Source organism: Aythya fuligula, chromosome 1 (genome assembly GCF_009819795.1).
Source record: "Aythya fuligula isolate bAytFul2 chromosome 1, bAytFul2.pri, whole genome shotgun sequence".
Classification (NCBI taxonomy): Eukaryota; Metazoa; Chordata; class Aves; order Anseriformes; family Anatidae; genus Aythya; species Aythya fuligula.
Window position 1 is genome coordinate 15,961,645 of NC_045559.1, and position 14,625 is coordinate 15,976,269.

The 14,625-nt window shown below is 42.9% G+C and overlaps 2 protein-coding genes across 2 annotated transcripts in view; both read left to right on the top strand.

Annotated features, from left to right (window-relative positions):
* Nucleotides 1-1,985, top strand: part of LOC116497232 (sucrase-isomaltase, intestinal-like) — a 42,655-nt gene extending 40,670 nt beyond the window's left edge. Inside the window, exon 17 of the mRNA XM_032200894.1 lies at nucleotides 1,862-1,985. Within this exon, the coding sequence (XP_032056785.1) occupies nucleotides 1,862-1,985 (124 nt within the window). The remainder of the gene's footprint in view (nucleotides 1-1,861) is intronic.
* A 740-nt stretch (nucleotides 1,986-2,725) lies between these two features.
* Nucleotides 2,726-14,362, top strand: LOC116497283 (sucrase-isomaltase, intestinal-like). Its single transcript, XM_032200968.1, has 7 exons — nucleotides 2,726-2,746; nucleotides 4,372-4,428; nucleotides 6,139-6,269; nucleotides 7,073-7,161; nucleotides 7,533-7,582; nucleotides 11,266-11,424; nucleotides 14,244-14,362. The coding sequence occupies exons 1-7, from the start codon at nucleotides 2,726-2,728 to the stop codon at nucleotides 14,301-14,303; spliced, it is 567 nt and encodes a 188-aa protein (XP_032056859.1). The 3' UTR covers nucleotides 14,304-14,362.
* Nucleotides 14,363-14,625: the final 263 nt, after the last annotated feature.

The window sequence follows — 14,625 nt, forward strand, 5'->3', positions numbered from 1 at the left end:
CCTCACCACGAAAACAACTGCAGCTGGGCAGGGAGTCTCCAAGCAATACCTACTTCATGTGGTCATTTCAGATTTCTCATTTCATTTCAAATGTTTAGGTGCTCATTTCAAACAACGAACAAGAACAGCATCCCAGGAGGTGCCTATATGTCTTTTAAGTGTCTCACGCAGAGGCTTTCACTCAGTGAAACAGACGCTGGTAGCCTGGCTGTCCAAAAAGACCTGGGGGTGGTAATCCATTACTGCGCTCCTGGGGGGAAAAGCTCTGCTTAATAGCCTACTGGGGGAAAATAAGACAGCAGAGAGGCTACTGCCTAACCGTAGGAAGCATGTAGATGGAGTGAGGCGTATTTCATAGATCACAACTATGCTGTGCTTAATGGCTTATGTTTTCAAAATGGGAAAATTCATTTGTTTGCTGAATGTGTGCTCATGGTTGCTGTAATTGAAAAAAGAAATAGTGCTTAGTTAGATGGTGAGATGCTCGTTTCCAAGTGCAAGTAAGATGATCAGCTTCTCTGTTGTCATCATTTCTTAATCATTTTTTTCTCCTGAAATCTCCCACTACATAGTGTTGAAATAATACTATAATTTTATTACAGTGAAATTAAAAATAGAGAGAAATTGTTTGGAGGACAAAAAACTAACAAATTATATTTCAAAATCTGAAAACCAGGGAATTCATCAAAAAACCCACCACACTGAAAATATTTACAAAGAATTATGTTAAAATGCAATAATGCCCAAGATTAAAGTGTACAAAAGATCTACTATTTTGGATAGAAAAGAGCTACTATTTTGTTTAGAAATCCAAACACTGAAAATACATCTTTTAACGTATTTTTGTGTATTTTGTGTATTTTTAATGTACTTTTGCCTATTTTGGCTCCCCCTACCAAGCATATAGTGTGTCAGAGCAGGCACTGACACTGAGCCACTCGGCTCCATAAAATAAAAACCTGCCTTTAGGCAGGGGCAGCTGCAAGGCGTTGAGCAGCCTCAGTTAAACAGAACACAGCAAATAAACTTTGGAACGGATTATTCTCTGAGGACATAGGAATTCTACATTAACGTGCAACAGCCACTGTGAATTTGTCAAAAGCAAATTATGATTGCCTTTTTGGATGAGGCAACAGGGCTATTGAGTGGGAAAGGGAGGAAAGCAGGAGGTACAATGCTGATTTTAGGAGGACTTGAGCCACTGCTCTATGTGGCACCCTTATAAGCTAACTTGGAAATGATGATCTGCATGGATGTCCTAGGAGATAGGCTTACAAAAGACTGGAAGCCTGTTCAGATTCTCAGAGATTTTATGTTGTATGAGTTGAGGTTCCTAAGAGGGGGGAGGATGTCTCCTTTTTGCCTGGGGCTTGTCAGTATTTTCATTAGCTGATGCAGGATGCAATAGAGAGCTCATCCCAGGCTGGCAGATGACCCTGGGTGAATGGGATTGCAAATGCATGTCTGGAGGATATGATCAGAATCAGAATGATCTTAATGCATTGAATAAAAGGGACTGAAATCTGTAAGGTGCCATTCAGGCAAAGCTGCTACAAAGTGCAATGCATATGAGGGTTGCTTGGTGTTTGTTCTGCAAAGGATTTCTAATGCAAACCTGTGAAGGGTGTAGGAAGCCGTATCACAGAATCACAGAATCTGCCAGAGCACGGCAGTGTTACTGTAATTACTGAATCTCTGTCCAGCTTTTGGCACTCCCTTGGCCGGGTGAAATATGTGGTGGTGGTGAAGGACGCATTAAGGAAGCATTAAGGAATTTCTTGTGGCAGCAAGTAATGTTGAAATATTCTGCAAGTTCTATGAAAATGTGAATTAACACTGTGTACCTCACTCTCCATGCTAGATTTACCTCTGATCAGCAGAGTCGTGGAATAGATACTGCCTTCCTTTGGGGACCTGCATTTATGGTTGCTCCTGTTCTTGAAGAGGCAAGTACTGCAATTAAAAAACGCCATCATACCGGATAAAATAAATGAACCCCGCTTAGGGCACTAGATGACATTCAGGGCATGTTTGCTCATACCCACCCGTTTCCTCCTTCCCCTGTCAAAGCCTGCAGAAGGCATTTCAAAACAAGCCCGAGCAGCTCAGGGCTGCCCGGTGCTGGAGGTGGGAGGGTGAAGGCGAGGGCACGGCATTTCCCTGCCACTGTGAGCTCTGAACAGATGTCAGCAGGCTGGATGCTGCCCCTCGAGCGCTCCTACGCCTGTGCTGACAGATCCTCCAAGGACACACACAGCAATAATTGCCAGGCTAGGAAGAAGCATGGAGGGACTGAAAAAAACTGGTCTCCTTGTTTGCAGCTTGCCCATAGCGTTTTGGTGCGGCAGCATCTCAAAGGTTGTGCTAGGCATTTACCAGCATCACGTGCACACACCACCCTTACAAAAATGATGACAATGATAGCTGATAACATGGCAGGCTTTAAAAGCCATCATTTCCCTATGGCTGCACTGGCCACAGGTTGGGTCAGGGGAGCAGCTGCTGTTGTGGGCCCCAGAATAGAGCCGCAGGGTGGGTTTGCTCTCGCTGCCCAGCCAGAGCAAGGGTGGGTTTCTCTCCTCACCCTGCTGCTGACTGCTGGCAGGGTGCAGCCTGAAAGGAGCACCAGAAAGGTGTAGTTGTGCAGAGGCAAACATCGCCATGCAATGTATACTGGAGCTGTTTGTGATCAGCATGCTGCTGGAATATCTGAGATATTTCCTACATGATGCTGATGATCAAACACGTAAGCAGGCTTCTGCTCGTCTTTTTTTTTTTTTTTTTAATGCAACCCTTGTGCCTCTGTGAATTTAGAATTAAATTCTTATTCCTTCACATAAAACCTTTCCGACTCCTCTGTGGCACTTCATTAGTCAGTCCTTCATCTTCAGACTCCCCCAGGTTTCTAATAGCTGGTGACTAATGTGGAGAATTCAAAGGGTCTCAGGCCAGTAAGATGATGAAAAGATGTGGGAGAAACCTTCCCATAGAGGGTGACAAGCCACGGGTTGCTTCCTGCAATGAAATGAATGAAAATGGTGATGATGACTGCCTCAAACTGCAGCATGGCACCTGGAGAAGGTGGGGCAGGACAGATTTCCCTCTGCTCCTCGGTCCCAGAGTGTGAGTAAGGGAGATCCATCAAAATGGAAATGGGAAATGTTACACAGTGGCTGTTACTTAGGGACTCCTTAAGGCAAGGCTCATCGAGAGTCAGGCAGTGATTGCACGCCTCTCTGCACACCAGAATATCCAGAGTTCTTGTAGTAATGCTGAGAAGATCTAGGGAGAGGGACATCTTGGCTTTATAGTGTTTTCTTTCAAGCTTTGAAGGTGTTTTACACATTTAGCCAAGCTTTAGTTGCTAAACAGACAGGGCACAGCACCCCAGCCTTACTTGCTGCAGAGTTAGGACACCTTCCCTGAGCCATGCAGCACTGCCTGGGAGACAGGCCACAGGCCAGGACAAATTTCCTGGTTAGCAATTGCTGTATTCTAATATGAGATTTGCGTGCATTAAAAAAGCAGCTATTTCTGAGTTCTTCTATTGGTTAATATGAAAAAAATCCTTAAAATGTCAAGTGGTAACTATGCCTTAGCTCTTCTCCTCCACCCTCCACCTTGACATTTCATGCTCCATCTCCTCCCAGGGGATAACCATAACTGTGCAAAGGGGCAGGCATCTACTTCGAGAATCAGAACTGATCTGTTTGTGAGAATAAGCAACTCATGACCACAAAAAAAAAAAAAGAAGAAGAAATATGTTTTGATTCTGATGTTTCCTACAGTGATTAATTCAAAGTGCCTTTAGTGTGATTTTATCCCTGCAATAATACGATACAAGGCATGCTGTAAAATAAAGTGCAGCAATTGTGCAATTAGCAGTGCATTATTCAATATAATTTATCCGCAACTTTAACTGATTGCAAATAAGGCAAATATCTGCATGTCTTGCAGACATTGCTCTTTGCCTGTTTCAGCAAGAGGGACATAGCAGTGGTGGCCCTCACAGCCCGCTCTGTTGCCTGATGCAAAGTCCTGCCTTGCAGAGCCTGCCGTAGCCCTTGCTGGCATTGCTCAGATGTTACATTTGCAAGATGTGGAGCAGTGAGCCAGGCTGAACTAAAAACCTAACAGACTCATCCCACAGACCTGTAGTAAAGCCCCGCAGATTGGGTAGGGTCATTTATTTTGCATCATAGATTGGCCAGCACGAGTCCATTGCTGTGGTGATAACTCAGCCTTAATATCCAAGATTTGATGCTGTTGGAGGATTGAGTGTGCATCTATCCATGCACAAATATAATAAAGCTAATGTAATATCAGAAATGTAAAAAGAGAAGGACTTTAATCATTTTATAACAATTACAGGGAGCGAGATCTGTGGATGTGTATTTCCCTGAAGCAACATGGTTTGACTACTACACAGTAAGTATTTCTAAAATTCAGTTTCTTACATTTTATAGAACTTAAAATATTACAATTCCAGCAAAATGACTTTTAGCAATGTTCAGCAGTATTTTTACCTCAGCATCTGTGTTTAAGAAAACTAGAGCACAAAAAGTCAACACCAGGCTAGCTGGGAGAGTAAATTGCACAGCTTTCAGTAGCATTTTATTTGCTATTTTTGGTCTGTAAAGCTCTAAAGACACAGAGAACACAATTTCCAAGAGCAGCCTAGACATTCACAAAATTGACAAGATTTCTATTCTTTTTTTTCTACACCCTTATTGCATGCTTAAGTTATTACACCTATACCCTTACCTGTGTAGAAACAGAGACCTGAGCTGCGCTCCTGAGAACAGGCTGCGAACGTTTTGTGCACAGAGTTTTGCACACACATCATTTTGGACAGAAGGCATATGTACAGAGCAGCATGAGGCTCCCCTCCAGAAGATGCTTCAGGAGCTGCAGAGCAAGCTGCTTTGTAGAAAAAAAAAGCCAGACTCCTCTAGATTCGGGGACTGCAGGGTTCGACCTCTCCAACGCCATTCCCAGTGCTGCAGTTTCCAAAGTGCTCGGGTTTTGAGCTAACTGTGCTCTGCTGAAATCTGCGGGATGAAACCAGTGCTGGCTTCAGGGGTAGTTAGGCTGATGTTAAAAGCTTTCAGAAACCTGAGCCCAGGAGCATCAGGCTGCTGCTAACTACCCTGGGCAGCACTGCCAGACAAGTGGGAAGGACAAAGATGCTCTCGGAGGAAATTCAGGCTTATTCTTCAACAGGCACTGCGTAGGGCATCTGCAGCATTTGGCTGGTGTCCTCAGAGGGATGTTCATCCAGCTCTTTCCCTTTCTTCTCTTACAAGGCCATGGTTCAGTGGGGTGAAGCATTTTGCTCATCCCTCCTTGCTGCGTTTCCCCCCAAGCCTCTGTGCAGGGGCGGGCATGGGAACATTGTCCTGGTGTCCCCTGCCTGTGGGGCATGTCCCACATCAGCAAAGAGCAGATCCCAGCACTTGGCATGAGTTTGCTGGTGCTCATCCCGAAGCAAGGCAGGATATTTACCATAAGTTATAATTACCCTCCACAGAGGGCAAGGGCCAAGCCCTCCTGTTACCTCCTCTGCACATAAACCTTGCCTACACCTGGTTTTGAGGGATTAAAGCAGAAAGAAACGATGCAGAGAATTTATGCTAGTTGTCTACACATATATGAATTTCACTCATTGAATCCTGTAATTACTTTTTGAAAGGGGAAGACTTGTCCTTAAAAGAGAAGAAAATCTACAGTTTACATTCCCCAATGATTATGAATCACTCACCTTACACTGAAATGTGACAGTTTCCATATGCATAAAAAAAGGAAGTGAAAGTTTCTTTTTCTTTTTGCTTCATGTCTTGATGAGTTTTTTTGCCCAGCATACAGAGTAATGATACCATTTTAAAAGATGATTTACTGTCTTTCATCCATGATGGCTGTACCTTCATGCATATGCATCACTGCAGGGGCTCGATTCTCCTTCATGTTCAAAAAAGAAACTGGAATAATACCCCTGAAATCTCCTTTTTTTTTTTGGTGCAAACTGGCGTAATTAAGATGAAAATATACCCCTTGGCCTCCTTACCAGTGATATATGGTGATAATATTTAGTGCCTGCATTTGCATATTTTTTTTTAACTGTATTACTTTTTGTGGTAGGGTTACAAAGTGCCAAGTGCCTGGCGCGGGACGTATGCTACCGTTGATGCCCCGTTGAACAAGATCCCTCTGTACATCCGTGGAGGCTACATTCTGCCAGAACAGGCCCCAGCCACCACAACTACCAAGAGGTAATATCACGAGCTGTGTCTATCCCCCAAAAACCAGCGGTGCAGGCCAGACCCTTCACCACCAAAAAGCAATCAAAGGAAAGAGCAGAAGAGAAGCTATCTGCAGCTCCCAGCTGCCATCCTGGCTGATAAGCACAGTATTTTTATCCCACTGCTCACTCGGTTGCGTTAGAAGTCACCCAGGAGATGACCCACATCATCTCTCACGTGGCCGAAACCCACACCTGGCTCTGCAGCTTTGCTGGGAGAAGCTCTTGCACCTCTCACGGCCTCGCTGCCCAGCTGCCAGCCGCTCGCAGTGAACATATGCTAGGGGAAGATGCAAACCTCTTGTCCTTGGGTGAATTTATCAAATGCCATGGGCAAGGTGGAGAAGCTCAAAGCTCTCTCGGGGAAGATTTTTTCCCCATACCAAGGGGCTGGCCTCGGGTCTGAACCGTGCTCAGACACTAACGTGGGCAGGGAAGGGAGGGAGCAGCACCATGCAGCGACCAGACCAAACCACCGTGACGTGGCCTCAGTGACCAGCTGCCTCCCCGGCTGCCCAGTTGTCACACATAAGGCCACTAAGGAGGAGGGAACTTGTCCACACAGGCACTCGAAAGGTGGGAACAGAGCAGGGTGAGGTTCTCATCCTAATTTCAAGAGCCATTTTAAGTAGCTAGGTAGTAGTCATCTGGCTGTGTGACCTTTCTTGTAACCTAAAATTAGAGCTAATTGTGTTCAGAAGTTTTTGTTAAATAACATGGAAGGGACAGTGGCCAGAAATTTGTACTGACATCTCTTGGTGTATTTGTTAACAGCCGTCTGAACCCATTTGGACTCATTATTGCCCTGAATGAGCAAGGAGAAGCTTCTGGGTCTCTCTTTTGGGATGATGGTGATTCGATCGGTGAGTCCGGGCCCCCTCTGTGAAGCAGGGTCACCGTGCAGGCCCGTCCTCAGGCCACCTTTTCAGCAGCGTAACGGCACTGACTGCTCTTACAAAGAGCTGGAGAGCTTTGAGGTTGAACATTAGAGGTGGAAAGCAGAGTGCTCTTGAGGGCAGCCTTTCAGCAGGAGAAAGGTGTGACATCGGGGACAGCTGCTCTGCTTGGGAGGGCAGTAACTCATTTCGTGAGGTCACACCGAGAGGAATGGGGGAGGAGATTAAATAACCCACAGTCCTCCGAGGGTGACGTCAGCTGCTTGCCACAATTAGTGTGAACTGCTCATGGATTTTGCTGTTTTGATCCTAATCCTTCTTGTTTTGTGTTTTAACAGATACTATTGAAAATGAGAACTACTTCTTGGCTAAATACACATACAGCGCAGTAAGTAGCAACGTACCAGGTACCTACATCCTTACAGGTAGCTCTACTGTAGTGTAGCTGTTGCAAGGTGCTGATGTCTAACTTTCATACAAATAACATTTTTTCATACAGCTCAGCCTTTGAAACTGGTAAGCTACCTAATGCTTTCATTTGCAGGCAGCTACAAAATAATCCAGCCATGAGCCTGCCGTTTTGTGTTTGCTTCATTGACTATCACAGTGACGCATCATTAACACCCGTGGTGTGATGTGAACCTGAAAATCCACTTTTTTAGCTCAGATATTTTTCCTGAGTTGCAGGTTCTGGGGATGAGGGACATTTTCCTTGCCTTCCTCCTGCAAGCACTTTTAGTCTGACGGGTAGGAGAGGGTTGCGTTCTCGCCTGCAGGATATCCTCGCAACTTTTTAGCTGTGCTCACACAAAGCTTGTATTTTGTGCCCAGAGAATTACATACTCTCCCTTCTTTAGCTTGCATCTCCTTGCTATATGGCATGGAGATTGCTCCCACGGTCAGCATCCCGTGGAGTGATTCAGCAAGCCACTGGCAACCTGCTGTGCAGTGCTGATGGATGCTTCACACAGCACAGGCGCAGAGTCAGGGCTCCAATGCCTTTCACACTTCTCGGGTGTGTCCTGAGAAAGCTGAACAGAAAAACTCAGCAGTCGCAGCTTCAGCTGAGAAAAACACTATAAAATAAACCTACTGGAAGCTCATTAAGTGTATGATAGTAAGTTGTGGGAGTTATTCAAAAAAAGCTGAACTTACTTCAGCAATCTATACAGATTATATTTCATCTGCAATTCCAGTGTTCACATATACTGCAGCACAGTTCTCACACTGTGTGCTCCTGAAAGCACCAAAGCAGTCTATAGAAAATCTTCAGAAGAATAAAAAAATATATTAATGCTTATTGTGATATTGCTCTTAGAATGTGTGTCCTCTAGAAGTGAGAGCAAGTCAGAGTAAGCTGATGGGTTTTATTATGTAGTCTTGTATATTCGTGAGGTACTTTTCTGGAAGTAACACTGCATGTCTAGGTTTAAATTTAATTTTTAATTTATTTTCTTCTTGATTTATCATGAAAAAGTCTTCTAAGAAATGATATTTCAACTGCAAAAAGGAAGAAAAATCACTTTGACTTTCTGTAGTCTGTGTATAGCAATTTATTGCAGGGGAGGCTACAGAAAAACAATATCCACTTTTATATTAAATTCTGATCTGTGCAAATTAGATTGTTGATTCACTGGCTCTTCCATTTCTCATTGCTCATATTTGACTTCTGCCTGTAAATCCATAACTGAAGTCCCTATCTGCATTCCAATAATCTCTAATGTCAGTTTTTTATTATGTGTTTATAAAGAAAAAAATCCATCTCAAACAGCAAATTGCAGAAGTATGAGAAATGTTTGAGAATCTCGCTGCATGTTGCACATTTCTATATTCTTAAAAAATTATGGATGAACAGTTTAATCATACTCACTTTTAGAAAAACACACAAATTTTGGTCCCTGAGAGATTTGCTGTTAAGGTCTGACATCACAGCATTTACTCTGAATCCAGCGCAGAGTTCTGCTAAGGTACCAGCTGCAGGATTAGACCTTCTCTTTTATACCTTCATTTGAACAACCCAGAAGTACAAAGGAATTCAGGACCAGTGCAGGTGCTTAAACCTTAGGGAATGATTCATGCTGCCTGCTCTTGGGCACTGCCTCACCGCGGTGGGTGTTTTAGTTCCCTTGACACCTCCGTTTTGACAGGCGTGATGGCCAAGTGACCTAAGTCAAGGTGCCCCATATATTACACCTACTGGTTTACAAAAATGTGAGCCAGATGTATAGGCTGCACTCTACTTCAGGGACAAGCAGGGAGAGCCAGAATCTCTGCCTCCGTGCCCAGAGCAGACAAGGTAGAGATGCTCAGACTGTGCTGAGTGCCTTCAGCTACGCCAAAGGAACGGTGATGGATGGCTTGCTGTTTGCTGACATGGGTTACCAAAGACGGCTCTTGCCCAAGGAGGTGGCAGCTTCTGAAAGAATATGCTAACCACTAGGTAACTGAATAGCCTGGGAGCAAGTTCTCTTTAAAACTGGTCCAATTTTCAAGGGAAAAATGTTTGGGAAAAAAAAAAAAAATATATATATATATATATATATATATATGTATTATATATATATCGGGGAAGTCCTGGCTTTTGGCTGTGGGTCCAGGACGTGCTTGTACTTTAGATTTATAAGGCTTTGAGTGATATGCATAAGGTTTCTTGCTCCAAATTGAACCTGTAACCTTCCTGGGTGATTGCTGTAATCACATTAGGTGCTTGGGGAGGAGAGGTCACTCATTCCCCTGGATCATCACCTCTCCTTCTCCCCAGTGCCCTGAAGGAGGGGAGATTGGGACCCATCAGATGGGCAGTGGTGTCTGCTGCAGTGTCCTCAGAGCTTGAGTGCAATGTTAGTTATTAACACAGTTGTAATTATTGGGCTGAGCATCACACTGAGCTTGTTGAGTCCATGAGACCACCTTGAGCTAGCTCACCTGCCTGGCCACACTTGAGACAGAAATAAATCACTGCTGGGAGGTGGTCTGCCTATATTGAATCTTCCCATGTGTGAGCTCTGCTGAATGGGAGGAGATACCATGTACAAGTACCCCAAGGCATTCTCCAGAGGCTTTTAGAGGTCTCTGCCCATTTGTTCCCCAGTAACCAACACTCCTTATTTCAGATTAAATCAGCGTGCTGGGGATTGGCACTGATATTTAGAGGGGATGCCTGAAGTAAGCAGTCTGAGCACAGCTCTAAATTAGAGATACTGTGATCTAGCTTCTGCTCCTCCTCCTGCCGTGCAATGTTGAAATAACACAAGCTAATTTATGCAGAAGGTTCCGTCATGGGCTTCTCCTTGGCATATTTTTAAAAAGTCATGATTGCATAGCAGTTCTTCATTTCCTGAGCAGTGTAATTCATCTTTATTTCCTTAACAACTTTGATCACATAACAAATGCAATGATTCCTCTTCACTGCTTGTATGGGAAATTACTGTTGCTGGTGATCCAAATGAATTTGTTTAATGACTTTGTATGTCCTCTTGGTTCACCCCTGAATACAAGATATATAGTAAGTAGGAAGTATAACAAAGCCCCGTGGACACACTCTGTTCCTTCAGTGTCCTTAAAGCTGGGGTATTATATCAGAGAAGATTATTAGCAGGAGTTTTGGAGATGTGGGATGTAAAATAGGGGCAACATATCTAGTAGCTGATGTCTGTGGACGATGCATTTAAAGCAGTTGGTTGCAGATGTAAATCAAATCTGCCTCAAGGTCACTAACTGAATCTCTGTATCTGGATTTTGGCTTTGCATATGCCACTGTACCCTGCAAATGGGTACAAGAACCGAATTTGCATTGATCACGAGTAGAAAAACTGGCCCAAGAAGATGCCAAATGAATGTTGTAAAAGCAATTGTGTTTCTTATTTTGTTAGTTTATGATATGCAAAACCTTTCTTATGTGAAAATTAATGTGAGTGTTGTTTTTACTTTATGTTCTCAGATTGTATTGTCTACAGTGGAAGGCTTTCTAAACATTGGCTGACAAAACTGAGACTACAACAGTCACAGTACCAGAAAGTCAACTCCAAAGAGTGGTGATGGTCCTAACATTTCCTCTGTGGCTTTTTGCAGGGCAACCTGAAGACAGAAATACTTAAAAATGGCTATCGGGGGGCTGACTCTCTGAGGTACAACAAAATAACAGTTCTGGGCCTGAAACTGAAACCCCACGCTGTCACTCTGAATGGAAGAGCCATCCACGGAGATGCCTTCTCCTATGAACTGAATGGGGTAAGAGCTACACTGAGGGATTGTGAAGAATCTAGGGGGCATGGGAAGAGTCAGTGAGCAGCAGGTTTTCATCCAGACCCTTTATGTTTCCAAGTATAAGCAGACATTTATTTTTGGTACAACAGTCTGAGTTTTCGGAGAGAGAAAAAAATCAACAGAAAGAGCTGTTAAAGGAAACTTTCATCTTTGCTATTGCACACACGGTCTCTCTTTCTCTCTGTCACTCAATGTCTGCCACTCACACAAGTTTCTTAAGCTCACAAAATAATGGAAAGTTGACACACTTCCACAAACTGAGAGAAGTTAGCTGTTTTATGGACATTGTTATCATTCGGATAAATGAGAAGACCTGACAAAGATATTTATCAGCTACTGAAAAGAAAAGGGAGAGGTATTTTTGCACAAGTACTTAGTGTCCAAAAATGAATGCGGTGTAGCTGGCTCTAATGAGCATCTCCCTGTTGTCAGAGGAAAGAAAGGCAAATCTCTGCCATATGTTTGAATTCCTAAGGAAAGTATTAAAGCAGTGAGACACCAGTTGCAGTTTCACTGTCTCAATGTGGGAAGCCACCTGTCCAACCTCAGTGTCCGAGGTCCAAACGCATGACTTGCTTGTACCATGCAGCTCTTTTAGCACCTGCAAGGAGACACCCTATGGGGATGGACTGGACATCCCTAATACACAGCAGTCACAATCCCTAATCCCTAACACACTCAGTGGTCACAATTTTGTTTTCCACAGCAGAATAGACAAAAAGAGCAACACTGGCTCTTGTTACTTGTCCCTTATGTGCCACCAAGCTGAAGAGGGTCTTGCACTGCATGTGTGCATGTGATACTCACATATGAGCACTGGTCTGCACCCCAGGAACTCCCAACACTAACCCTCTATAACACTAACCACTAGCTTATCGTTCAATCAAAGGTACGTAGCTGAGGCAACAAGCAGTAGATATCACATCTTGTTGCTCTGCCTACTCGGCCTAATGATTTAAGTTTATTTGCAACCAAAGTGGGATCCCCATTATATGCACCTGGTTCTAACATTTACTTTATTGAAGAAATCTGTAAAGGAAGAAAATTGCTGAGAATAAATTTCTGCCATGGAGAATCATAAAAAAAAATAAACTCACTTTCAGAGACGATGTCATAAATAAGAGTAATCAGTGTTGCCTCAGGGGAAGAAATTGTTTAACAGCCAAATTGCCTCTAAGCAAGCTGAAAGCAACATAGATGTGGCAGGGTAAAGAAAACACTCCATTGAGATGTGCTTGAAGGCACCAGTCTCAGAAATCCAGAAGATAACTGCATGCTAACAGCAGAACATAAAAAGATGATCAAGAAAGAGTAAAAAGCTTGTCACAAAAGTATCAGTTAAAACTTGATCAAAGCACTTTGTGGCTTAAGAACCACTTCAGATAACAGGGAAAAAAAGCCACCAGACTGCTGCAGTAGGTCCAAACTGCACAAAATTTACTTAATTTAAATCAGACAGTAACCCAAACCAGCTAAATATATTCCTTTCACAACTGTAAGAGATTCAGCCAAACCTCTCCCACCATTCCTTTACAGCTGTTTTAATGCCATTACCTATAATCCTCTCTTGTGTTAGACATTCTATTAAAAAAAAAAAAAAAAAAAAAAGCGTTAGCAGCCAGGGTTTAGATCTTGAAAACTTACAACCCATGTAATTAAAAAAATAACGAATTCTAAAGGGCAAATTTGCCACTTTCTCACAGGCTTAATGAGATTACATACCGCATAATAGTTTAACAAGCACGAAGACTACAGTCTGTTTGAAGGGATATAGCAGAAAGTAACTTCTACTATATTGCTTTTGCTTTACAGAAAGCAAATTTGCCTAAAAGCAGTGCTTAAGTGCATAATTGAGCCATAGTTATTTGTATATAAATAGAAGCATTTTGCTTTGTAATAAGCCACTTCTTTCTCTCCAGTTCATGCAGTGCTACCCTGACGTGTAATATCCCAGAATCTTCCTATTATTAGGACTGTTTATCTTTTTTTCCACTGAAGCTTGGCACCCTAAGAGCCTCAGACACTCCCCTGCAACAGCAGCAGGGATGCTGGAGGAGCGCTTCTGTGGACCAGGCTCATGTTGAAAACAAAATGATCTGTGCATAGGAAGATCCTTCTTTTTTCTCTGCTGGGAAGCAGAAGCACAGTCTGGGGCAGCCTTTCTGTCTGCTCTGTGCTTTTTGGTTAATGTTTGGGTGGAGTTGCGGTATTTCTGTCTGGATCTGGCTCTGAATTTGAGTAAAAGGCAAATCACTCAAGAACTGGATTTCTTGCTTACCAAGTAGTGGTGGAGGACTGCTTTGAGGAAAGATGAAAATATTACACACTGAAAACTGATCTAAGAATGGATTTTTAGAGTCTTATTAACATGAATATGTGGAAGGACAAAGAAACAGTTAAGAGATTTAAATGGATATCATGCATTTTAAGAGATTATTGGTTGTGAAACATAAAGATAAAACTGAAGTACTGAAAATGGAAATTGCATAGCATAAAATACAACAAATTTAACTCTAAACAGCCAAAGAGCAGGATTGATAATTTCATATTTAATTCGTTATTAATAAATTTTAAGATGTCGTTGAATTTCTAGAAGGGATGTTGAATTGGATACTGCAGTAGAAAGATGTGTACTGCCATCAAGCCAGATTTGTCTACCAGATGTTAAGGGAATCATAAAGGTCTAAGCTCCCTTCTTGTTCTGTTTTGAAGCTGGTCCTTATTAAGTTCACACAAAATTGTTGACTATTTTTGTGTCTTTTTTTTTTTTTTTTTTTCCACAGAAACTCACTCTGAGGATTTCTGCCCCACTTACTCAGCCTCTCAACATCGCATTTCACTAAAATGTTCAGAAAACACTGATCTCCTTGGCCCTCAGACACTGATCTTTGGTTTTATGTAAAGAAGCATTTAGTCATTAAAGTGTTGCTTACACACCTGACGACTGCTCTTTTCCTATGTAATATTTGCAATTCAGTGTTCATCAAATTAAATTCTCAATAGTAGTTAACGAATATCACCATAAACAAACAATACAGCGAACATCTGGGCAGCCAGCCCAATTCACATAGCGCTGTTCTGGGGGAAGCAATGTGCTCTGCCAGAAACATCTATGGGAAACACAGCTCACCCCAGGCTGGCGTCACACAGATCTGCTTTGCACTT